The sequence below is a fragment of the Pavona decussata genome, unplaced genomic scaffold (genome assembly GCF_977016875.1).
Source record: "Pavona decussata unplaced genomic scaffold, jaPavDecu1.1 SCAFFOLD_85, whole genome shotgun sequence".
Classification (NCBI taxonomy): domain Eukaryota; kingdom Metazoa; phylum Cnidaria; class Anthozoa; order Scleractinia; family Agariciidae; genus Pavona; species Pavona decussata.
The window spans coordinates 1102215-1127500 of record NW_028145503.1 but is presented as its reverse complement, the minus strand read 5'-3'; the positions used below and the strand labels follow the sequence as shown (position 1 = coordinate 1127500).

Below are 25286 nucleotides of genomic sequence, written 5' to 3'. Positions count from 1 at the left end.
CATCTCAATATCTCTTCGTCATCCTTCTTTAACTTCACATCAGACTTAAGGGGTTGGGATGACTGCGCTTGCTTGACCCAAAAGTTCTCTGCTGCTTGAAATTCCTCGGTCGTTAGTGGACCTTTATGCATCTCACCCTTTCTGCAGTTCTCAATAAAGCGCCTCACAAATGCTGTCAGTCTTAGGAGTTTCAAGTACGATGCATACTTGTGCAGAAGGGTATCTGTTGCTACATTCTTCTCCCCTTCTTCCTTTGCAAGCGGCTGCTTCTCGAACTTAGGTTTCACACTTTCTCTTGCGGTCTCAGAGGTCTCTGAAACTTCAGGTTGTTGTGGCCACTTGTCTGGGCTGCTAAGCCAACTTGGCCCTTGAAACCACAGCTCTCCCATCTTGATGGGTTCAATGCCTCTGCTTCCCTGGTCACTAGGATTGTCCCCAGTTGGAACGTGGTGCCACTGTAGGTACCCCTTCTCTTGAATGGTTTTGGTTCTGTTCCGCACTAACTGCGACCACGTCCCCTGTCCCTTGATCCAATACAGTACCGTGGTGCTGTCTACCCAACAGTGATACTCGTCAATTGGATGACCTTGCAATACTCCCTTCACATGGCTCATCAGCCTGCTCAGTGTGTGTGCACCGATAAGCTCTAAGAGTGGAATTGATAGGTCCTTTGGTGCAATCAATAATAATTATTAATAATAATAATAATTTACCAATTTATATAGCGCGTATTTACATGTGTTGATCAATAGCGCTTTACAATCATATGTTTAAAAGAAAACGAAAACACATTACCGTGAGAATAAAATATACTAAGTTACAAACTATAAAAATACTTCTTAAAAAGATAGGTTTTAAGTCGAGATTTAAAACTGCCAAGTAATGTTGCTTGACGAAGCTCCAAAGGTAGCTCATTCCAGAGTTTCGGAGCTGCTGCTGAGAATGATCTTGCTCCCAATGTTGTAAGCATCTTTCCCTTGGGATGGTCCAATAAGAGCTTAGAGTAGACCTAAGATTATATAATGAATTCGATTTTATACTAATAAGATTGCTAAGATAAGTTGGCGCTAGGCCATAAATACATTTGAAAGTCAAAAGTAAAATCTTATAGTCAATACGCAAAGAAACTGGCAGCCAGTGCAGCTCATAAAGCGCTGGTGTAATGTGAGAAAACTTTCCAATGCCAAGAATAAGTCTTGCTGCTGCATTTTTTACACGCTGTAATTTAGCGATCTGCACATTTGGTAAGCCAAACAATAAACCATTACATTACTGTAGTTGGAATTGACTGTTGTGAGTTGGCTGTTCCACACTTCTGAAACTGAAATTGATACATGTTTTAATTGCTAGCAGTGCTAGCAAAATATTATTGATAAATATAAGTGCCCACTCTACTATTTAAACTCAGGGTTATCTAGATTTTTCTTCTTTTTGAAAATATTGAGATGAAGATAACACTGCAATTTAAATTTTTTATTATATAATTGTTTTGGTTATAAAATATTGTATATAGCTAGTATGGATAGTTTGGGCATTGCCTTTTTCTTAGCCTCACCTTGCAGCCTAACCCTAACCCTAACCCTAAATCCTTAATAGTCAATCCTTACCTTGTAGCCAGGATAAGCAATTATCTCCCTCATGTGAATTTGTGCTGTACAGTTGCATTTTTTTGTGTGTTCTGGACCATATATGTTAGCTTTTTAGCGCTATAGTCGTGTTCTCCCTCGCCAGCCTGCCAAGAGTGAATGTTACAGGTTAAGCTGTATTCGAAGGCCCACATTATATTATAACTTGTGTATTTACCTTTATGGTATTTGCTTGTCTTTCTTTCGGTGCTCTGTTGCCATCAGGACCATTTTGGCACTCCAGGAGTCTGTGCCCCAAGATAATGAACGGGATTTCATCAAACTCAAGATTGACTCCCTTTGTGGCTTGTATATCTTTCCAAAATACACGATGGTTGAGCTTTTTTGACACATTTGATTCATCGGCATGACCTAGAAGCGACAATAAATCACTTACAGTGAAATATGCAACATACTGAAAATATAACATAAAAAGGAAAATATATTATAATTAAGAGACAAAAAACATGAAGGGAATGCAAGTTGTTTTTGATCTAGCTTTCACTTATTTTATAACAGATAGTCTCTGTTTTTTTCCCTCATTTTAATTTCCCATATTGAATTTATTGGACTCTACTTTTATTATATGAAAGCACAAAACTGGGGAGGGGGGGTGGACAGGTAGTCAATAAAATTTATTATAAGGAGTACTTCAGCTCCAGTGATTTATAAATGGTTATTATGAAGGACTTACTGAGAGTACAGTATGATACATACGAATACAAGTCATTTAGAGTAATAACACCAGCCCATGTTTTTATTTGTTATTGTAACAATGAAATACAGATTTGTACCATTTGTTGTTTAAAACGTCCACAAGCCTTGCATAGCACTCAGGTTAGCTTAAATAGCTCCCTGGTTAGCTTAACGGTTAGCATTTATGATGGGGGTTGTTCATGCCTCGCATGCCTCGCATGCTTTGTTCATGCCTCGCACGTCTGCCTGGCATGCCTCGCATGCCTCGCTGGCTCGCATATTGTCCACATTCCCAGGCTCACGACGTACCCAGTAAATACGCTGAAAAGCTCTTCGAAAAAAGATGACTCCAACTCTCCGTGTTTACGACCATTTTATTCGAATCTGGACTATATATTTCTTGGCAGCATCCGCAGACAACAGGAATCGCTGTAAACCTCCATTCAGCCTCGGTCATTGTTATTTAAGAAATTAACCAGGCATATCTTAGTTAACAACGACTGGAGCGGACAGACAAGTAAATTACACTTTACCCAATGAAAATCTGAGATTTTACTTCAAATTGTCCCAGACACTTGAAAATTTACTCCATTACCGTTCTTTTTTTGAACATTTCTAAGGCTATAATGCTTTATTTCGGCAGAATTCACGCGATCGAAGCACAAGATATCGAGTGCGCCATTTGTTTTGCTTTGGTTCATTTCCATGGGGAATACCGCAGGACAATGCGAACATCGCAGACTCAAACTGGTTTAGGTCATTGTTGTCTAAGGCTTTCCGGAAGGAACCCTAGTAGCCGAAATAACGGAGATTTCAAGTGGGCACGTCGAATCCGACAAAAGCCTGAAAAGAGATGCGAGATATTTGGCACAGTTTCACGCGGTCAACAAAAATCGTGAAAATAGTGGCAAGTTGTATTCTAGCGTAAAATATAAAATAAAATACAGCTTACCACTATTTTTAACCACCAAGTGCGCAACACAGTCAAACAACATTTTGTTTCGTTATGTACAAAAATCGTTTATTAAGTAGAATCTGGTGAATTTCAAACGGTCAAAGAAGCAGGGGTTGGTAATTAATTTCTTGAATCGGAGTAATTTATCTCTGGAGCCCATTACATGTACTGTTTATCTGCAGTAGAGAGGGAGTCAGTAGAACTGTTTCCAGAAATTCTACCAGAAATATTATTTATTTAAGCTTCATGTCAACTGCAGGAATAAGTACATCTTTTTCTCTATAAATTGAAATTTAGTTCATACATAATTCTTTCAGTAGCAGCATCATGATTCATCACTCACACGAAAATACAAATACATTCTTCATGTCAATAATAAAGCTATTTATTTCAGATTTGCGAAGCGCAGTAATGATTTTTATGTGGTCACCGATTTCTTGTAAGGAAAGATATTGTTTTCGATCATAATCAGCACTTTGAGCTCAATGCTTTTCATTTAAATACTGCTTCAAGTCAGGGACGTAGAGAATAAGCTGAAATAACATAAAAATCAAAGGCTCCGGTGAGCAACCCGCGAATGCAGAATTGGAAGTGAATAGTGGTAACCGTAACGCAGTACTCGCATCAAACTACACTACAACTGAGGATTCGCGGACGCCATGCGGGAATGAAGGGTGACTTGAAAGGTATAAAACATTGTCCGCATTGTGTTTAGTTAGTCCAGGACTCGAAAAATAAGTCGTGTTTAACAATAGAGCCATAAAGACTTTTAAGGGCCCTCATTTATTCCGCATGGTTGGCTTTTTAAGGCGAAAGAGGAAAAGAAAAAAATGGAGTCTCACCTTCATTTCCTAGGGAGCCTTGAACCGGAACCCTCCGCCACAAAAGAACACGTACTACGCCACTGCGCCAGATATGAAGGACTTTTAATGGAAAGATTAATTTTTGCATTGATTAGTTGTTTAGGGATTCTAGCTATCTGGCACCCGTACCGCAACGATTTTAACAGCTAAATGACTTTGAACTGCCAAACAAGAATACGCAACTGTTTGAGCACCGAAAACCTTCAGATGTTTCTGCATCACATTTTCTCCTTCCATTTTGCGCGAAATCCCTGTTGACTTGGGCAACAATCTCCACCTGCTTGACCGGCTGATCAATGCTGCGATTTTCTCACCCTCCCTCCATAAAAATAAACAAATAAGTATTTAATAACACTTCTCTGTAAAAATCAAACAAAGTGGGAAATGAAAATTTTTGACCCCCACTCAAATTTATCCGTACAGATAGATCTTCAGGGGGGATGTTCCAAAACGCCCTTTATTAACGTCCTTACTTCATTGTTGCCATGGTAACATCAGATGTTTGTTGGCACCACATAACATCAGATGTTTGTTGGCACCACCGACTCCAATTTTGAACTCAGAACCTGCTGTGAGAAGTGCCAAATGTAAGACACCATTTCTTAAGTCTATTAATACACTACAACTTAAGACTTACAACAAATTTAAAACATTTATTTGACTTTACAAAAATATATGTGGCTTTTTGTTTAATCATTTGTAAATAAATTAAACGGTCAATGAAGTAGACAGTGTTTCGGCCATTTTAGTTGACGGGTCAAATAGCCAACATATTTTCTTGAATTTCTCTAAAAGTACATCAGTTCTAGAAATAAAACTATATTACTAGTTTAGAGTAGATATTGTAATTACTAAATCTGTAACAATTTCTGCGGTGCCGACTTATTTTATTCCTAGGGCGAAAAAAAAAAGGCTATAAAAGCGGATTTACCGCATTTTGACATAATAACTGATCTCGTCGATTCAACAGTAAAGCGTTAAAAAACTGAAACGGCCTTGTATTTAAAAAAACATTGTGTAATGGTTAAATTTATGACAGATCTATCTTTTGATGACCGTTATTTTTTGAACAATTTCCAGCAAAGTAAAGCTTACTTTCCGGTTTTGTCCAATTCTCTACGTTTTGACATAAGTTGAAGGAGTCGTTGCTTACTACAAATCATTCCAACTGTACAAAGTTCCAGACTTCTGAACCTTTTCTTACAGCTTGCAAGGCTAATTATCGTCAGTGATATTCCGTGCTCTCATTTCATACCATTTATGAACAGCTTTAGGGGTCCCGAAGGAAGACAACATGGACCTCCATTTACGGTGATTCCCCCTTGAAATTTACGCTGTAATTCGCCATCGGCTGCCATCACTCGTTTTAGAAGAGAGAAAATTTACAGATTTACGGAGGATTGTATCAATGAAAGCAATTGACTGCATATTATGTGCCAAAATTGGCCACAAACCACCTCTTTCCGAAGTAGAATCAGCTCATCGCTCATGGGAACATAGGCCTTAGAAATTAGCGGTCAGCGGCGTTGACTAAATTTATTTTCCCCTTCATATTGTAGACTCTGGAACTCTCAGTAATTATATTTCTGGTCATGCCAGGGGGTCAGGAGATCACATTTAACGTACAATATATTTTTCAAAACCCTGTTCACTGTTAAAAAGGTTACAATTTTCATAAATCGCGAGAGATTTGGTTTAAAGAGGCACGGTTATTTTCGGTTCCAATTTTTATTTCTGATCTGTTCAATTGGTCATTTGTGCCCTTCAGACTGCTAACACAGGGACTAACGTAGTGGGTACCTTATCCTATGGGGAAAGCACTTATTCGAGACAGGGCGCTTAATAGGGACAGGACACATTTTTTTTTTTGACAAACAACTGAATGTGCAAAACAAAACTTTAATATATTTATTTAAAAAAGAGCAATAACAGAAATAGTGAACCGGCCTAACTGTGTAACAGTAGCAAATATACGGTGACAAGAAGCTGACAACAAATTTGATGGGCCATTTGCTAATGGTATTTCATGAGACAACAAAATGCAAGTGTAGGTGACCGGATCAAGGAGACTGGAAAATGGACTTGTTATAGCTGGATCCTTCCTGCCGGCTAGAACAACCAGCCGAGCAATCCCTCACGAAATTTAAAGAAGAGAGCATTCGTTTGAAGGAATAGTGAAATGACTCCGGCACATGGACATAATAGTTGAGCAACTTTGACGAAGACTACTGTTTTTGTAATGAAGCATTACGCCGGAGCAATAAAAAAAGCCGAGTTTATGAGCCACGGTTCATCTGACGGAATTGAAAGACCTTTAATAGCAGAGTAGGGGCGCTTATTGGAATAAAGGGTCTTGTTAATTAACAAGAATACATTCGAATTATATTTAATATATTATATTTTTAAATTTTTATTTGTTACTCTTTCGTGCAGGTGCGTTACCTTTCCTCTCTTTCTTCTGCATATTGAATTTGCCACCCTAGGCCTATAATATTTAGCGTCCAGCCCTCCTTTAAAAGATATGTAGTATGAAGAGCAAGTTCAGTTGAATAGACGAGAAATATAAATCGGAATAGAAAATACATGTAGCGTATATCTCTTGTGATTTATGAAAGATGTCATTTTTTTAACACTGAAAAGGATTTTGAAAAATATATCGTACGTTAAGTGTGATCTACTGACCTCCTGACTAGAGATGTAAATTACTGGCAGTTTTAGTAAATGGACTTTAGGTCATCACAATATGAAGGGGAAAATAAATTAAGTCAACGCCGCTGACCGCTAATTTCTAAGGCCTATGTTCCCATGAGCGATGAGCTGATTCTACTTCGGAAAGAGGTGGTTTGCGGCCAATTTTGGCGCATAATATGCAGTCAATTGCTTTCATTGATACAATCCTCCGTAAATCTGTAAATTTTCTTCTAAAACGAGTGATGGCAGCCGATGGCGAATTACAGCGTAAATTTCAAGGGGGAATCACCGTAAATGGAGGTCCATGTTGTCTTCCTTCGGGACCCCTAAAGCTGTTCATAAATGGATAGGATAGGATAGGATAGGATAGGATAGGATAACTTTATTTATACACGGTTTTTCCATCAGCTACTTAGATTATCATTATCAACTAACTATCTATCTACCTAACTAGGATTATAAAAGTTAAAACATAATAAACCAAAGCTAAACAATAAAAGCTGCTTTTCTTGGAGGCCGTGTTTAAAAATCTTACTTATAACTGTGGCGTTTCAATTTAGTGTTAATGGTATGAAATGAGAGCACGGAATATTACTGACGATAAATAGCCTTGCAAGCTGTAAGAAAAGGTTCAGAAGTCTGGAACTTTGTACAGTTGGAATGATTTGTAGTAAGCAACGACTCCTTCAACTTATGTCAAAACGTACAGAATTGGACAAAACCGGAAAGTAAGCTTTACTTTGCTTGAAATTGTTTAAAAAATAACGGTCATTAAGAGATAGATCCGTCATAAATTTAACCATTACGCAATGTTTTTTTTTAAATACGAGGCCGTTTCAGTTTTTTAACGCTTTACTGTTGAATCGACGGGATCAGTTATTATGTCAAAATGCGGTAAATCCGCTTTTATAGCCTTTTTTTTTTCGCCCTAGGAATAAAATAAGTCGGCACCGCAGAAATTGTTACAGATTCAGTAATTACAATATCTACTCTAAACTAGTAATATAGTTTTATTTCTAGAACTGATGTACTTTTAGAGAAATTTAAGAAAATATGTTGGCTATTTGACCCATCAACTAAAATGGCCGAAACACTGTCTACTTCATTGACCGTTTAATTTATTTACAAATGATTAAACAAAAAGCCACATATATTTTTGTAAAGTCGAATAAATGTTTTAACTTTGTTGTAAGTCTTAAGTTGTAGTGTATTAATAGACTTAAGAAATGGTGTCTTACATTTGGCACTTTTCACAGCAGGTTCTGAGTTCAAAATTGGAGTCTGTGGTGCCAACAAACATCTGATGTTACCATGGCAACAATGAAGTAAGGACGTTAATAAAGGGCGTTTTGGAACATCCCCCCTATCTGTAAGCCAAATTTGAGTGGGGGTCAAAAATTTTGATTTTCCCACTTTGTTTGATTTTTACAGAGAAGTGTTCTTAGTATCCGTCCTGAAGGGAAAGTTGCCTCTTAGTTTCGGTAAATGGAAGGATTTAGCACACAACACACCTACTAGCTTTTTTCTTTTAAGAATAAGTTATTCATTCTGTTGATTTTTCGTCCTTGTTTTTTGTCCCGTAATGGCGGCCGATGGTGATTACACTATACCTAGACTAACGAATAATTTATGATTTTGATGAAATTCCTGTTAAATTAAAATAACGTTTACAGCCCATGGAGTGATCAATGGAACGAGCGAGTGGCATTTCCCCCACATTGCGAGAACTCGTTAATTACGCATGCGCGTATTCACGAGTATAACCAGCCTCGTTCCCTCGGGGGAGCTCTCTGTAAACGAGTTCGAAAAAGTACCTTTGATTTATATTCACATGAGATGAGGCCTGCTTCAGTCTGTTGGTACTTCTGAACAATAACAACTTAGTCAAGTACTTCGCTCGCTTACATTCTTATGCCAAACATTATTGTTGTTCCATTCGGCAATACTAAAATTGATCTTCTTTCCCATTTTTACTCCATTTCGAAAGCCGTTAAAAGGGGTAAAGCTAGCGACACTTCTGCTCTGATCGCCGTGTATGTTTAAGTTTTGACTCGATCAAGCATCTGCCATCGTCTGTCGGCTTCCTGCTGGCGTCCCGAAATGACAGTTTTTAAATTAATTATTGCGGGTTATAAGCACTCTATCTGAGTGGAAGAATCATAAACCTCTGGTAGGTCGAAAGTGTGTGTGTTGTGTGGAAATGCTTGGTTATAAAACCGCTTGGTGTCACAAATTTCGCCGCCGAGTTGTCACGCCTTTCTGAGAAAGTGACAACTGAATACTTTACTAGCCCTCCCTAACGACCAACGTTGAACTAAAACGTTGTTTTATGCAGCACTCACTTTATTTCATTGTCTCGGTCAAAGGTCAAAGGTTATAAGGGAATGGTATAGGTACCCATTAAACAGCATAATATGGAAATACAAACAAAGATACAAAAGAACATGTGATGTTAGAAAACATTAAATAACCTGAACTAAGAAAACTGTTGTATTGGTCAGGTATGTTCCCCACATCTCTAAGAAATAGTCACGAATAATGTTTTTAGGATTTTTAACTGATTGTTATAGTGCATGAAATATGTCAGCTAACCTTCACCTCCATGTCCCCTTCCTTATCTACCTCCTCCAGTCTCTCTTGGATAAGGGCCACGCACTCTTAACTAAGGGAAGCATCTTGGAGGAGGACCTTCCACTCACAAGGGATATATGCTCTCCATCCAACCTGTTTCCCCTTTATCCACTTTTGGGAAACTGTGGGAATTTTGGTTGTATGAGTGTTTATTTATGGTGTCTCGGTGGCACGAGTGTTTATTTATAGTGTCTTGGTGACACGTGTGTTTGTTTATGGTGTCTCGGTGACACGAGTGTTTATTTTTAGTGTCTTGGTGATACGAGTGTTTATTACTATCTACTTGTGGTGTCCAAGTAACAGGAGTGTTTATTTGGCCTCCTTGATTTTTCATGTCCTTTTGTCGCTTCCTAGATTAATTTAATTTAATTTAATTGTATTGTATTGTAGGTTTACGGTGGGTTCACGATATTGCTGAGTTTGAGTCCCCGACCTATCGCACCCTCCCACAGAAAGTACTCGAGTCAGCAAGGCGGAGGTTATCTCATCAAGTCTCTAAGAAGACACCATTCACTGCGGAAATTCTTCTCAAGTTTTATCATAGCTTGGATGGTTCGTACGTCGCTTGATGCAAGATTTATGGCAATGGCACTTCTCGCTTATGCAGGCTTCCTGAGGTTTGACGAATGTTCCAATTTAAGGCTTAAAGATGTAATTGAACATTCTACATACTTTGAACTTTTCATTGGAAGGAGCAAAACCGACCAATTACACAAAGGCGCAGTCGTCCCAATTGTCAAGACTGGCACCGTTCTCTGCCACGGGGCATATCTCGCTAAGTATCTGGCACTGGCTAAACTGGTGTTACCAACTTCCGCCAACGGCGGCGATGGCTTCCTATTTGGTAACATCCAAACTGGATCTAAGTCTCAGTTCATTTGCCCTGGATCGGAGCTTTCGTATACAAGGTGTAGGGAGATTCTTCTTAAGAAGTTGGCCGATTTACAACTAGATCTTAACTGTTTCTTCTTGGCACAGCTTTAGGAGCGGCAGCGCATCTTCTGCAGCTAATAGTGGTATCTCTGACAGAATATTTAAACACCATGGCAGATGGCGCTCCGAGATCGCCAAAGACAGTTTATCTTGCGGATTCACTAGAAAGTCCCTTATCGGTCTCTATGTCACTTAGGCCTTTAGCTTAGACCCCGTTCTTTGTCTTTCTCGGCAGCTCACAGTTCGAGCTGCACACCCACTCCTGTGGTTGAGTCGTGATTATAAATAGGAAATGTATTTAGATTCGGCGGAACTAAGCTGTAAGTGGCAGTGACAAAGAATGTAAATATTTTCCTGTTGGTATGAACGATTACGTGTTGAAATGGTGTTAATTGAGTCTTCTGTTGTAAGTGTATATAAGGGTTTGACGGTTGTAATTTATTTATTTTAGCTCTTGAACTTTCAAACTTTAGTTTTCAGAAGTTGGAATTTTGACACTAGAGGCTTATTAAATATCTATATTGGAATTGTCAGTAGTCTGTTAGTTTACCTCTAACCCCCGGAGGTCGGGGAATACGTTCCCATTTTTTCCACTGGAATTTTGGATTTTCGTATCAGGCAGACGCACACGTTTATCCCGAGATGTACGCTTTTGATCTTAATTTGTTTCTTATCATGTTTTTAGCATCTATTTATTTTGTATTTATGCATGAGGACGGCATTGAACAATCGGGCTCACAGTTCGAGCTGCACACCCACTCCTGTGGTTGAGTCGTGATTATAAATAGGAACAGTGTATTTTTGGAAAAAAAAACTCAACTTTGCCAATGTCTTATTGCGTTCGACGAAGAAAGAACGCACTCCTAGTATTGATTGGAGTCGAGATTTTATGGAATAATAAACAAATGAATGGAACTTGGGTGTGGCATCCCCCGCAGATCTTTTTGCAGGGGCGGATGACATCATCACTGATCTTGGCAAAGAAGAGAGAGCGTGGGATCGAAATCATCAAACGCACTCCCTAATCTTTTGCTATACTAGTAAGTAGTCAATATAATGATGGTAGTTTTTTTTTTCTTCTCAAAAATCCCTCAAACAGAAAATTGTTGTTGTAGTGTTCACTTGATTTTAAGTCCTTCGTTTGTTTATTCAGCTAATTATTGAGGTTGGTTTTTGTTTTCTAGCAATAATTTTTTTTTTGCTGCTTTGTGTCGTTGTAAACAAGACAAAAATGATCACGCAAAAGAAAGCACCCAAAACAACAAGCCGCAAATACCTTGAACACGTGGCAGCACTAAAACTGGCAGTTGCACGTTTGTGATTTCAGCATGTAAGTTGACAGAAAACCTACCCTTTAGCTTCTATGACTTTTCTTTCACCAAGCAAATGCGAAAACACATCGTTGGTGAAGTACTTAACCCGGCCAAGGGGCTTGCCCAGCACGCTTTTTCATGAGGTCAGATTTTTCACTCTATTTGGACTCCATCTTGACATTGGCGGTGCTATCTAGGAAGACTCTAGAAACAGAGCACAACAGGGCATATTCATCCTTAAATCCATCTTTCCTGACTTACACCTCCATTCCAGGAACGTATTTTATCCGAAATATATGACACCTGAACGAGTTAAAAAGGTGACGATAACCAGTAACCGAATCTATTATCAGTGACTGTTCTGACCAAAACATTGTTTTAGTTCAAGGGCCGAAAATCTTTCCGTGTACAGAGATAACAGCATGCGATCGATTCAGTTCAGTTCCTTACGCCTTGATGTTTTCATTGGATGATGTGTCGGACACGTCGATGTAACCGAAAAAATTAATGCAAGAAGGGAAATTAAATACATGCACACATATTGAGCGAGATCGTGATCAATGGACGACATTCTACTTGAAATTTAAATAATTTTTAACGTACCTGCTTTCGTCGTTACTATTTTTGGACACTATTTCAGACAGTTCACGAACAGGATGTACAGGATGTATGCATTAAAATAACATCCTACATTACCATATTGGGCCAAGATTTTAGATGGGCTGTTTCTCAATTATTGATTTTTACTTGTTTCTTTTTAGTTACCGTACTTTTAAAGTCTTCCGTCTTACTTTATTTGATAAAATGTACGTTTTGTGTGTTGGAGATCAGGAAGCAACCTGATTCTATCACTTTACTTTGCTGCATTACTTTGCACACAAACATGAAGTAGCATGCGCAGTCGGAAAATACTCCGTGCGGTTGCCTTCTTGCATATTAAGCAATAAATCTACGCAAATTTCGCATTTTGGGCAATTGACACATCTGCCGCGTGGTAACTTGGAAAACCGTCTGGTGTTTTCGCACCAACTTTGAAAGTTTTCTTTTGTATTGATTATTCATACGTATGCCATTCAGGCTTGCCTTTACTACAGGGGCCAGTGAGAAAGTTATAGAAACAATTGAGAGGAACGCGTATTTTTGTTTTTTACAGAAGAAACCAGACAGGAAGTATTATATGTCTTGGAATTACAAAATATATCTTACACGATTATCCACCTGCCAAATTATCATACTGGACCAATATTTTAAACATTGTTTCTCAAGTAGTTTTCACTTTGACTTTTTTCGCTTAAAATGTCTGTTTGTGTGTCTGTGTGCGTGGGACTTTTGAAAGCTACCTGATTCGTTAACTTACCGGAGGCCTCACTTCACATGCAAACATGATGTGGCGGTTGGAGATTAGTTGGCCATTATTTTTTATATATCAAACAATAAATCTACATAAAACATCGCATTTTCGCGAAGTGACACGTGTGCATGATATCTTGGAGAACCATATGGTGTTTTCGCAGCAATTACTTCCGGGTTGAATATTTATGCTTGCTGATCCCGCCGTTGTGAGAGTTAGTTTACAAATGTCTTAGTTTCATTTCAATAGTAAACGGAAGTTGTGCGGAATCTTTACGAAATTGTCCTAGATGGATGTTGTTTGAATAATATTCAAGTACATTTCTCGTTAAACCGATTGCGATAGCATGGCAACGACAACCAATTTTGACAGTTATGTCAAAAGTTATAGTAAATTTCTGGTTTAGTTTATTCACGGGAGAATTCTCAATTAGAATATCCTGTGGATGAACGTCGGCCCTTTCTCACGATCCCTAACTCCTACAGGAGATCAATATTTTAGATTGTTAGATCCGTACAATGTTTTAGAACTATTTGCAGCTCGTTTCCATCCAAATAATTCAAACCAAGAACTTTTAAAAGGTAGAATAATTAAACCATCTCGAGACAGATGGCTTAATTCTCCGGAATAGTTTTTTTTTTTTTTATAGCATTAATAATTGATTACAGGAAAAACATCTCATGCGTTATAGGTTTCTAACTGTCATTATTACTCAGATGAATACAGCCGGTTTCAGAGCAGTTTTATCGTCCTCGATTAACGGGAGTGTTTTGTTTGGTCGCCATTATCGTATTGGAAACTGAAGACAATTGCTTGGGATTGAAACGAAAGAAAGAAAGGTAATGTTTCCATTGTTGTATGCTTCTCTTTTCATGTCATCTACATTGTCTTGAGGCCTTATACACAAGAAAATAGAATGACATAATTATGCTATAGCAGTGCTGAAAAATGTAGATCAAATGCATTCGTAATTTGCTTTAAGACTTAAATAAGAAATTTTAATGAAGGCTGACGCCTGGTTTTATTTTTTCTGGTGGAGCCAAATCCGGACTTTTTTCTGGCTTTCGATTTCCTTTCGTCTCACGTAAACGTGTGCAGATAAAAGGTAACGGGTCATTTCGCAGTATTTTTGTATTCAAACGATGGGAAAGAAAACTTAAATTGATTTTGTAGAGAAGACAGATATTTTATGCAACTCAAGCTGTTAAAATCATTTTTCTGTGCACCTTCTGAGATAGTTCTACCCTTCTTTAGACAAATTCAAAATAAAATAGTTCATTAATTTGGTGGTTAAAGTTAGGTATGAGATTGATTATTGTCTTGCTTTTTTCTTAACAAACTGAATGAAGATGCATTCTAGAATATGTTAATCATGTGTGGTAAAGTTTTGACGGGTGGGGGGGGGGGGCGTCAAATTCTTTAATATCTTAATTCTTTCATGCTATAATTCCTTTTTTTTTTTTTTTAGATACCACGATTTTTAGATCTTTTCTGGTTTAGAGTTTCCTTGTTCAGAAATAAAGTACGCATAAGATTGATTAACGGTTAATAATTTCTCAGTCTTTTCTGGGAAAGCGACAAAGAAGACAAGTTTATTTTGCAAGAGAGAAAAAGATAAATAGGAAACCTCAAGCTGTCAAATGATAATGTATGCCTTTCTTAAGTAAATGTTTTTACGGTGAAAAACTTCCAATAAACAATATTGATTTCTGGTTGAAATAGTTGGGTAGAATTATTATTTACATGCACTATGCTCTCCTCTTTATTTGCGAACGAAGATGACAATTACAGGTTTTGAAAATTTTTTCTGTCAATTTCTAAATAGATGCAATGAATATAATTATACAAACGCTTCGCTCTTTTTGCCCCGCTCGCTAGAGATCATTTGGGTCAGTTTGCTGAATTTTCTTGTTAGCTTTTTGAATTCCCTTTCTTTTTTTTTAATTCCTCAAGAGAGGGAGAGTAAATGCTCATATTTAACTATAATGTTAAAATGTGTGTTATTCATGTCCTTATCATGTTGCCTCTTGCCATTCATTTTCCAGGGGCTTAAAATACAAAGTAAAACAAAACTGGAACATATTGAAAGGGCTTTGTAGGAGAGGTTGACAAAATAGCAGTTGTTGACGAAGACTAACGTCGAACTTCTTTTCGTAGAGATAGGCTGAGCCAAATTGGAGAGTTTTCGTGGCTTAAAGCTTCGTTTTACAGAAAAGGTATTAGATAATCGTAGTAATTTCTTCGAGTTGTCGTTCAAAATGACCAAAGTACACATAAATTAATTAGTCTTTTAATTCAGAGAAACTGTTTTGATCAATTACCCAACCTCTAGCTGTTAAGTAATTAAACGTAATACTAGCTAAAGGTAAGTGATATAGAGGATGTTTACACAAATGTTAAGTCGATGAAACATTTTTCTTGATCTGGGTAAAGACACCAAGCTGAATTGATTTTCCTGTCAAAATGCACTACTCGTTTAATGTAGAGAATGAATTATGCATGAGTTACCTCATTTTGTCTTAGTTTCGCACTTGTCTGGTATGTGTTTTTTTTTTTAACAGTAAAGGATTTCAGAAGAAATAGCTTGAAGACTTCTCCCGTTGTTTCCTTAAATATATTTTCGATGCAGGCATATTTAAGGAATGATAATAGAAAAAAGGAATTAGCTCAGTGTTTGCAGAAAAAAAAATGGAGAGCCGCCAGATGAAAATCTTATTAACAAATTCCCAAACGTGAAATTTGGACCTCAAAATTTTGTCTTCTTATTCTCCATTAATCATTTACCAAATATAGTATATAAGACGAACCAGTAAATTTGTCAGATAAGAAAATGTCATTTTATTCTATTTAAATTTGTAAGCTTTACACATAAGATATAGTACGCTTCTGTTATGTAACTGGATCTTTCACTCTTCTTTTTAGACTGGAGACGTCCCTGCGGTACATGGTAAACTTAATTTTTATTTTACACTTTGTGCTTTGTATTTATTGTTTGTAGTTGAATTTATTACCTACATGGGTTTGCATTGTGCTGTACTGTTTTTAGCCTCCTGCGGATACGTTCTTTGGGCTTGGCACGTTTTCCTTCGACGTTCGTATTTGTATTTGTATTTTTCCTCCATTTCATGTTAAAATACAACAGTTTTATAACTTAAAACAACGAAAAAAATGGAGAAGGGCAAGATATAGTTATAATTATTATAATTATGCCCTTTTGAAGTAAATTACAGTTTTTTATTCCTAAGATAAAAAAGAAAATATAATACAAGAGAGGAAACGAGGAACGCTAAAGTAATATAGATGTCACAAAGGTCGGTGTGGCGGAGATTAATACTGAGCAAAATAATACTGGTTAAGTGCTCTTTTGAATAATTTTATAGTTGAATCAGTTTACGATCGAATAACTATATTCCTGTGCCCGTTGTATTGTATTGCATAAGGCTGAGTTTTTGTATTATCCGAACACTCCTGAAGATGTTGTACAGCGTTATATTTTGTTACATTACACTGTTTGAACTGTGTTGCATTATACGTATCGCACTTTATCGTGTCGGATTAATTGTTGTAATTATTCTTATCATTATTCTCTTAACTTCATGCAGTATGAGTCTACGTATCCGAGCTAAATTGCATTCAACTGCCTGTTTCAACTCCTTTATTGATATCAACTTTAGGTTAAGATGAATGTTCTACTTTCCCTTCTGGTTGTACTGTATGCTGCTCCGTGTGCTGGTATGTAAACTGAGAGTGGCTGTAGCAGCGTAGCTCGCAGAAAATCATGCATGAAATCAGTGTGATGTTTCAACTTAAAAGTTGATAATAACCAGAAAAAGCAGTAACAAGCAACCAAGTCTGTCTGATCACTCAGTAAGGAAGCGTAGAGTCAAATTTTCTAATCGATGTGCTGTTTTTAATGTGATAACATGCTGGATCCTTTTTCCCAAAGCATATTACTTATGAATCATTCAAAGAGCTCAGTCCTCCACACGTGTTGTAGTCACATCAAAAGTCCTCATCATGTTTTCTGCACTCCGAAATTGAACTACCACAATACCCTGTCAAATACGCTTGACTTAATCTAGCTATTGGTATTTGACGCCTTCAGTTTTCTAAATTTTAAAGTGGTTATAACATACCACCCAGTCAATATACAATGACATACACCTTAGCTTCCCAAAGGTTTTCTCAGTTCTAAGGTCAAGCGTGGCTCAGACAAAATGAAACTTTTTGATGGAGCAAAGTGGATAGATCAGCTCAGTAAAGCAAAAAAGGTGATTTGCGGCAAAGCCTATGAAACAGCAGCATCATGTTTACTGTCAATACAATAAACTAAGTTATCCTTACTGATTAATTTTCTTTCTTTCTTTCTTTCTTTCTTTATTTGAATTTTTTTGCTGATTCTTGGGGACAATTCAGGTGGTAAGTGTCTCTCAACTTAAATTATTTAAATGCACAGATTATTTTAACACATGGCTTCGACTACAATTTCATTAAAGCTGCTCGAATGCTTCGGTATATTAATCTGTTTAGTTAGAAACTGAACTGACGTATGCAGAACCAGCTATTTTTGTCTTCTGGGGCCGAAGGGTCAGGGAAAGGGAGGGGGGGGGGGACGGGCTGCGCATTCAGCCCCCCACTTTCCCTCCATAACTTCGCAAGTAAACTAAAAGCTATGACAGTGAGACTTGGGGGATAATTAGTACGTCCGAAAATGTCTCTTTTGAGGTTTGCAACGTAGAGTGATGACGTCATAAACTGAACTGACGTATGCAGAACCAGCTATTTTTGTCTTCTAGGGCTTGACTCTGTAAAAAGCCTGTAAATCAAAGAAGAGGGCCTGGCTTGAGTCTGTAAAAAGCCTGTGAATCGAATTAGGGGGCCTGGCTTGACTTTGTATAAAGCCTGTATATCATAATGGCCTTATCTCTGGCAACCTACTAGAAGAGCAAATATGTTTTATTAGGGCTTGTGACATAACTTCTGTTGTATTCGATTATTCCTACAAAATACACATGTATGGTAATTTGATTTTTCCCTTTTGATGAGAAAATTTTTCCAAAATTATTCATTTCGATAATAAAAGCACTAGTGGAAGAGATGTTATGTATTCTTCTGACAGCCTTGTTCAAAAAACAATTGTTTTAACAAGGTACTAGTGAGCAGCACACAGCAACGAAATCTTGTTGACTTAAGGTTTATTCTCTGACCGGTTTCGTCTGATAACTTCAGCAGGGAGTATGGAGCAAGATTACATGGGGAACTTATTTATACATAACTTTTACAATACAAATCACGTTCCCGTAAGGGTGTGAACAACAAAACACCCGCAAGAAATACGTGCAGCGCCACTACATTATTTACATTGTACCCAGCGGTTGTCAGCACTGCGCACGCGTGTCTGTACGTTGTCTGTTCCATGTGCTCGCCATTGATCCGAGTTGTCGTATAATAAACCTTCGAGTTAACGCAGTGTTTCCTCCTTATTGGCGTGGTGGCAGCGCTTAACCCACGCCTCGAATTCCCTAAAACTAGTGTGGACTTCGGATCCTGCGACATCTACTCCATAACAAGGTGACAAATTCGTTTTTTCGGGTGAGCGATTTGTGAACTTTCCAACATGGCCGCCTCGCCTCGAGCACCCAAACAGTGGCAGCTAACAAAGATCGAGACGATTACTTCGTACGAACGTTGGCGGCAGAACTTGATCTATGTTCTTTCTCTAGACAAGAACTTTGTTCCCTTCCTCGATCAATCCACGTAGGGGCCTAACCGACGGTGGCACTGCGGTTCCTGAAGCTCAGCGACCCACGGCCGCCCAAAAGAACGCCTATCTGGACCTACTACTCGGCCAAATAGCCAACTTCTGTCCTGTAATCTCTAAGAATTCTTTCGTTAAATACTCAACTTCCCTGAACGACATTTGACAGAAAATCCGTCAACATTAAGGTTTCCAGTCCACCGGAGCGCACTTTCTTGACTTGGCTAGTATACACCTACAGCCAGATGAGAGACCCGAGCACCTGTTTCAGCGTCTTATGGCTTCTCTGAGGATAACCTCCTTTCTGTTCATGGCGGCTTAACACACCATGGAAACCAGGTAACTGCCGATGAAGACCTCTCCCCCACACTAGAGAACACTGTTGTTGTCCTCTGGCTCCAGTTGATACATCCAGGCGTACCTCTCTTAGTGACCAAAATTACGGTTCTGAATTACGCAATAAGACCCTGGCTTCCCTCAAACCTGAGATCTCTCAAGCTCTTGGATCTCTCCTTGATGAGTTACGTAGCATTGAAGATACCAAAGCCATGCGTATTGGCAGTACCACACCACGGCGCCCCCCTAATAGTTGTCAGGGCCAACCTCGACGACGCCCCTTCTTGTCCTGCATCCTCTGCAGAAACAGCCGGTCGCCCACATAACACTCACAACCCGATGGATTGTCGTTACTTGCCTGACCGTGACCGTCGACCATGGGCTCGGTCACGCATGGTGATGGATGACCCTGACGACCTCGGTGCTCAGGAGTACGAGCCCTTGGATGAGAGCAGTAACCTTGCAGTCCCACCAGCGCAGGGTGAAGAGCCAGCAGCCCTTCGTGTGAGCATAGTCCAATCACCTGTCCTTAACATCTTTTATCACGAACAGCCAGTGCAGCTGACCCTGGACACCGGTGCAACGTCCAACATGGTCCGCGCCTCCTCTGTCAAGCTGTATGGTTTCCCCATAACCCCGGCCTCCCAAATGGCTTGTCAGGCTGATGGAGTTACCCCAATGGATGTCATTGGCGAGGTCCGCTGCTCCCTTACCCGTGGAGAGTGGACATTTGAATTAGATGCCCTTGTCGTTCGTCAGCTAGACGTCGATATCCTGGCCGGCAACCCCCTCTTGGTCCGCAACGACATTGGTGTTCGCCCTGCCAAACGTCAGATTGAGATAGGTGGAGCCAGAATTATCAGCTACAGCTCACCCTCCAGGCATACACGTCAACCCAATGTGCGGCGTACACAATCCTTCCTGCTACACAACCCAATCCGCACAGTTGTTTTGCCAGGGGAGTATGTCCACTTCAGTACCCCTTCTGACGCTGACTCCGACACCCTTGTGGGCCCTTGAGCCCCGGCTAGACTGTGCTTCTAACATGCCACGTAAACCAGGAGATGCGTGGCCTCCTCCCCAGCAAATCCAATCCGTAGATCATGCCCTAAGGGTCTCCAACATGACAGACTCCCTCATTTTTCTGAAGAGCGGTGAGCAGTTATGCCAGGTTCGACACATTCTACCCATCGAAGCCTCCACCTCCACTTCTCCTCCCATCACATGCAGTGCTGTCTCTCCTCCTCCAACCACCTGCAAGCCCTATTCACCCTGTGGGATCGTTGATCTTGATGGGTGCCTCGATCAGCACACTCGTGACAAATTCATACCTCTCAACCCTTAGTTTTATGATGTGTTCAACCCCTCCATCTCTAAATACAATGGTGCAAGCGGCAAAATTGAGGCTGTTGTCGACATTGGCCCCGCCCTTCCTCCTCAGCGCAAAGGCCGGTTCCCACAGTGCAACAGAAATACCCTTGAGGAATTACGCCAAGTTTGATGAGCTAGAAGCTGCCGGCGTCTTTGCCAAACCTGAGCAAGTCAACGTCCATGTGGAGTACCTGAACAGTTCGTTTTTTCTAAAGAAGCCCAACGGCGGTAGCAGGCTTGTGACATCCTCCGGAGAAGTTGCACAGTACACTAAGCCTCAACCCTCCTTAATGCCAAATGTTGACAGTGTGCTGCGTGAAATAGGGAAGTGGAAGTTCATGGTTATCACTGATTTGCTGAAGTCTTTCTATCAGATTCGCCTGGCCAATTCATCTAAGAAATACTGTGGTGTTTCGCCACCATTTAAAGGCATCCGCGTTTACACTCGTTCTGTCATGGGAATGCTCGGGTCCGAAACTTGTCTTGAAGAACTGATGTCCCGAGTTCTGGGTGACCTCATCCAAGAGGGCCGTGTTGCCACGACCTCTTTGTTGGGGGAAACAGCCCCATTGAAGTCCTTGACAATTTGAGGAGAGTTCTTGCCCTACTCCATAAAAACAAGCTTCGCTTATCCGCAACCAAAACTTTCATCTGCCCAAGAAAGACCATCGTACTGGGATGGGTGTGGTCTAATGGCACCCTGCAAGCTAGCTCCCACAAATTGGCTGCACTATCCTCCGTGGAGCCTCCCTCAACAGTGCAAGGCCTCCGCTCCTTTGTCGGTGCCTACAAAGTTCTAAGCCGTGTGCTTCCAAGATTTGCGGAGTTGCTTGATCCCTTGGACCAAGCCACTGCAGGGAAAGAATCCAGAGAAAAAATTGTGTGGTGCGACGAATTGCTGCTGACCTTAAAAACCACCCAACGTGCATTGGAAAACCACCGGACCATCACAATTCCCCAGCCCCAAGATTCCCTGTGGATAGTGACCGACGGCTCTGTCAAGAATAGAGGCATCGCCGTCACACTATATGTACATTGAAATGGGTCGCTGCTCTTAGCTGGATTCTTCAGTGCCAAGCTTCGCAAGCATCAAGTGACTTGGTTGCCTTGCGAGATTGAAGCCTTGGCTATTGGTGCGGCAATTAAACATTTCGCCTCCTATATCATTCAATCCCCACACACAACAGAGTTACTCACCGATAGCAGACCTTGTGTTCAGGATTACTAAAAGCTCAAGAGAGGAGAATTCTCAACCAGTTCAAGAGTCACCACCTTCCTGTCAACAGTCAGCCGCTATTCTGTCTACATACGTCATATCGCCGGAGTTGAGAACCTACCTTCTGATTATGCAAGCCAAAACCCAAAGGAATGTTTGGACTCTAGTTGCCAAATTTGCAAATTCATCATCGAACTTGAAGATTCTGTTGTTCGCTGCCTCTCCGTTAATGATGTTCTTCACGGCTCTGTCAAGATGCCCTTCAACTACTCGTGCTGCCTTGCAGGCTACCCAGCTGGAGTGCCCTCACCTCTGGAGAACACACTCTCACCTTTGCCAAGGTACCCGTCCCTCTAAGAAAGCCACCAGAACTATTGATGTAAAACGCTACCTTAAGGATGTCGTAATCACTGCTGACGGTCTCCTCGTTGTGCGAGACCATCAACCCTTCCAACCCCCTCGTGAACGCCCCGTTGTTCCTCGCTCTGTCTTAGACGGCCTTTTAACAGCTCTTCACATCCGGTTTAGTCACCCGTCAAAGTACCAAATGAAGCGTCTCTTCAGCCGATACTTCTTCGCTCTGGACGTTGACAAAGCCATCGACCTTGTATCTTCCTCCTGTCACACCTGTGAATCAGTGAAATCAATCCCTAAACAATTCCAGCCCCAGTCAAGCGTGGAAGCACCTAGCTCCATTGGCATTTCATTCGCTGCTGATGTTTCCCGACGCCACCGACCATTAATCCTCGTAGTAAGAGAGACTGTCTCCTCGTACACTTTAACCGCCCTTATCCAGAGTGAGAAACATGAGGATCTCCGCAACGCCCTCATAGTCTTATGTTCTCAGCTGCGTTCCTTACACGATGGCGGGCCACAGTCCGTGTTGACCCTGCCCCTTGTTTTTGTGCACTTGCCACCGACCCAATCCTCCATTGCCATGGCATTACCTTGGAGATCGGCAGGGTCAAGAATCCAAACAAGAATCCTGTCGCGGAACGCGCCATTGAGGAGCTTGGTTTAGAGCTCCTAAACCTGTCCCCTGAGGGAGGACCTGTGTCTGTCGTCACTCTGGCGCTCGCTACAGCAAATACAAACTCCTGCATCCGGCGTGATGGCCTTTCGGCGCGGGAGGTCTGGAATCAGCGCGACCAGCTAACTGGTGAACAGCTACCTATAGTTGACAGACAACTCATCATTAGTCAGAATTACTCCTGCCAGAAGAGTCACACACCCAGTGCAAAGTCTAAGGTTCGTTGCCGTACCAAGCTACCCACAGCTGCCGTCTCTGTCGGCGACTCAGACTTCTTGAAAGGTGATAGAGACAAATTGAAAGCCCGTGAGAAGTACCTTGTGGTCAACATTCGCAAGGACTTTTTTTGTGAGCTCCGGAAGTTCACCACCTCCCAGTTTCGCAGCAAACGTAATGTGGTGCCCATGTCTGAATGTTAAACAGTGGCCCCGACAGTTTTGGCTCAGTCTCCGCAGGGCCCCCTTCGTGGCCTTCACAAAGCCTCCCCATTTGACTCTGAAGATGACGCCGACCCTGTTATTCTACCACCAAGACACTCCACTGTCCCTGCACCTTTTCTAGTGGCTACTCAGCCTCCCGCCTATGGACAACCCACGGTTCCGCAACCTGCGCTTGATGTTGTCCCTACAGTACCTGCAGCCATTGTTCCACCACCCTGCACCTCAGCCTCTTCTCCAGACTGCTTGGTTCTTTCAGGTTCTCCACCCGAGTCGGCTGCTGTCGTTCCTCCTCCTCCTGGCCGCCAACGACGCGTCCCTTTTTTGGCAAAATCAGGACTGGGACTTAAACTAGCGTGTTAGGCCTTTGCGTTCTTCCTGGTAGCAGTATTCCGCGTCCTTTCACCTTACATTAGTAATTTTCTACTACTCGCTGCACTTAGAAGGACAAAACTCAGGGACCAGAGACTGCACCCGTTGTGCTTGTATCAGTTTAGTTTCAGGCCCGCTTTCGGCGTTGTTGTTCCATGAGGGGACGCAGATTAGATCTACTGTAAGTTCGACTTCTTGGTGGTTCCTTGAGGCGTCGGCAATCTCATTCAAAATGTCATAGAAAGAACGGTTCATGTTATTCTCACTTCTTTCTTTGCGATCTGGACAGTGTTTTTGAATATCGTAACTCGATACAAAATTACCGCATTACTCCTCATATAAGAAGATGGCGAGGATAAATTCCAATTAAATAAGTCTGTGGCATGCCGGTGCTTATGTACGTACCGTCTAATGAGAGGTACCATGCAATTGTTGATCATGCAGATCAAAAGTATATATACCTTTGATTTATATAAAGGGACGCGTCGGCAAAATACCAAGATCGTATGACGCTTTGTTTGGCCACGTACTTTCTTTTGTAATGAATCAACAAGATCGATTTTCGCGAATTTCGCTGAAATTGCACGGTGAAAAAAATATTAGCCTGAATTTTGTCAGATGTGACTCCTCTGCGTCCTGTGCACAAAGCTCGGAAACTTATTGCCATCCTTTAGACCGGCCTTTAGATCTACTAGTTGTACATTCACTTTCGGAATTAAACATTCCCAGCTTATGTTCCTATTGTTTTGCGATAAGCCGCTATCTATTCGAATTTGGATAATAAGTATCGCTGTGTGGAAACGCGGGCACATATACAAGCATCTTGAAACGCGATCGCGGAATTATATTACGGTTCTGTTTAACGGGAGGAAAGCGCGCCCTTCCGAAATTGTGATCGATCATGCCACGAAAGTCGCGTGGAAGTTCATTAGAGGAAAAAAAGGAAGATGCGCAAAGCAAGGAATAAAAGGAAGTAATTGCTAAGGGCCGCTAATGAAAGGGAGGCCAGACAGATGCGAAAAGTTCTGCTAAGGAATTGGCGCGTGTTAATTATGCGAAATGGTAGCCATTGAAACAAAAGAAATACAAGGGACAGAACCAAGGTAAGGCTCGCTTAGCCAAGAAGACGTAAGTTATCACAGAAGAGCATTTGTCTAGACAATCACAATTTTGAATATTCAAGCTTAACATAAACCTGACTAATATGATCTTGCATTGTACATCATCCGGGTTATTGTTCCGGGGGTAGCCATCATAACATTTATATTCAGGAGAGCGACCCTCAAAATTTCACTCCTGAACTTACGATGAAATGGAACAATCCATTTTCGCTTTCAGAACAGGGGGCACGGCAAATTCACTTTTTGCTCAAAATGTCCAAATTGTAAATTTATTTTCACACCAGACAAAAAACCATTATGTGGGGATTATATAGAGCACTTTAATTTATCAGTAAGGTCAGTATTTTACAAACAAGCAATAAAAAACTCGAAACTATACAGCTGGTGAAGTAATGAAGGAAGTGACTATAAAGCAAACTCGTAAAAATAATTAAATAAAAAAAATGCACAGCCAGTGTCATGGTTGATGTCGGTGTCATGAACTCATGTAACATAAAATAAATAACGCTAATACAGCAGCTCAGCGCTTTATTATTTCTATCCATCAGAATGGTGGGTGACACACCTCATACGGTCTGATGTGACAT

The 25286-nt window shown here is 40.5% G+C and overlaps 2 protein-coding genes and 2 pseudogenes across 3 annotated transcripts in view; 3 read left to right on the top strand and 1 right to left on the bottom strand.

Annotated features, from left to right (window-relative positions):
* The window catches only part of LOC146475176 (uncharacterized), a 969-nt gene extending 355 nt beyond the window's left edge, over positions 1-614 (bottom strand). Inside the window, exon 1 of the mRNA XM_085116237.1 lies at positions 1-614. This exon is cut by the window's left edge and continues 355 nt beyond it. Coding sequence (XP_084972363.1) covers positions 1-614 — 614 coding nt within the window.
* Positions 1-25286, top strand: part of LOC146475165 (uncharacterized) — a 143059-nt pseudogene that overhangs the window by 26890 nt on the left and 90883 nt on the right. The window lies entirely within an intron of this gene.
* The window catches only part of LOC146475164 (tetratricopeptide repeat protein 28-like), a 128236-nt gene that overhangs the window by 12067 nt on the left and 90883 nt on the right, over positions 1-25286 (top strand). The gene's annotated exons all lie outside the window — the stretch shown is intronic.
* On the top strand, positions 18404-23561 carry LOC146475175 (uncharacterized; annotated as a pseudogene).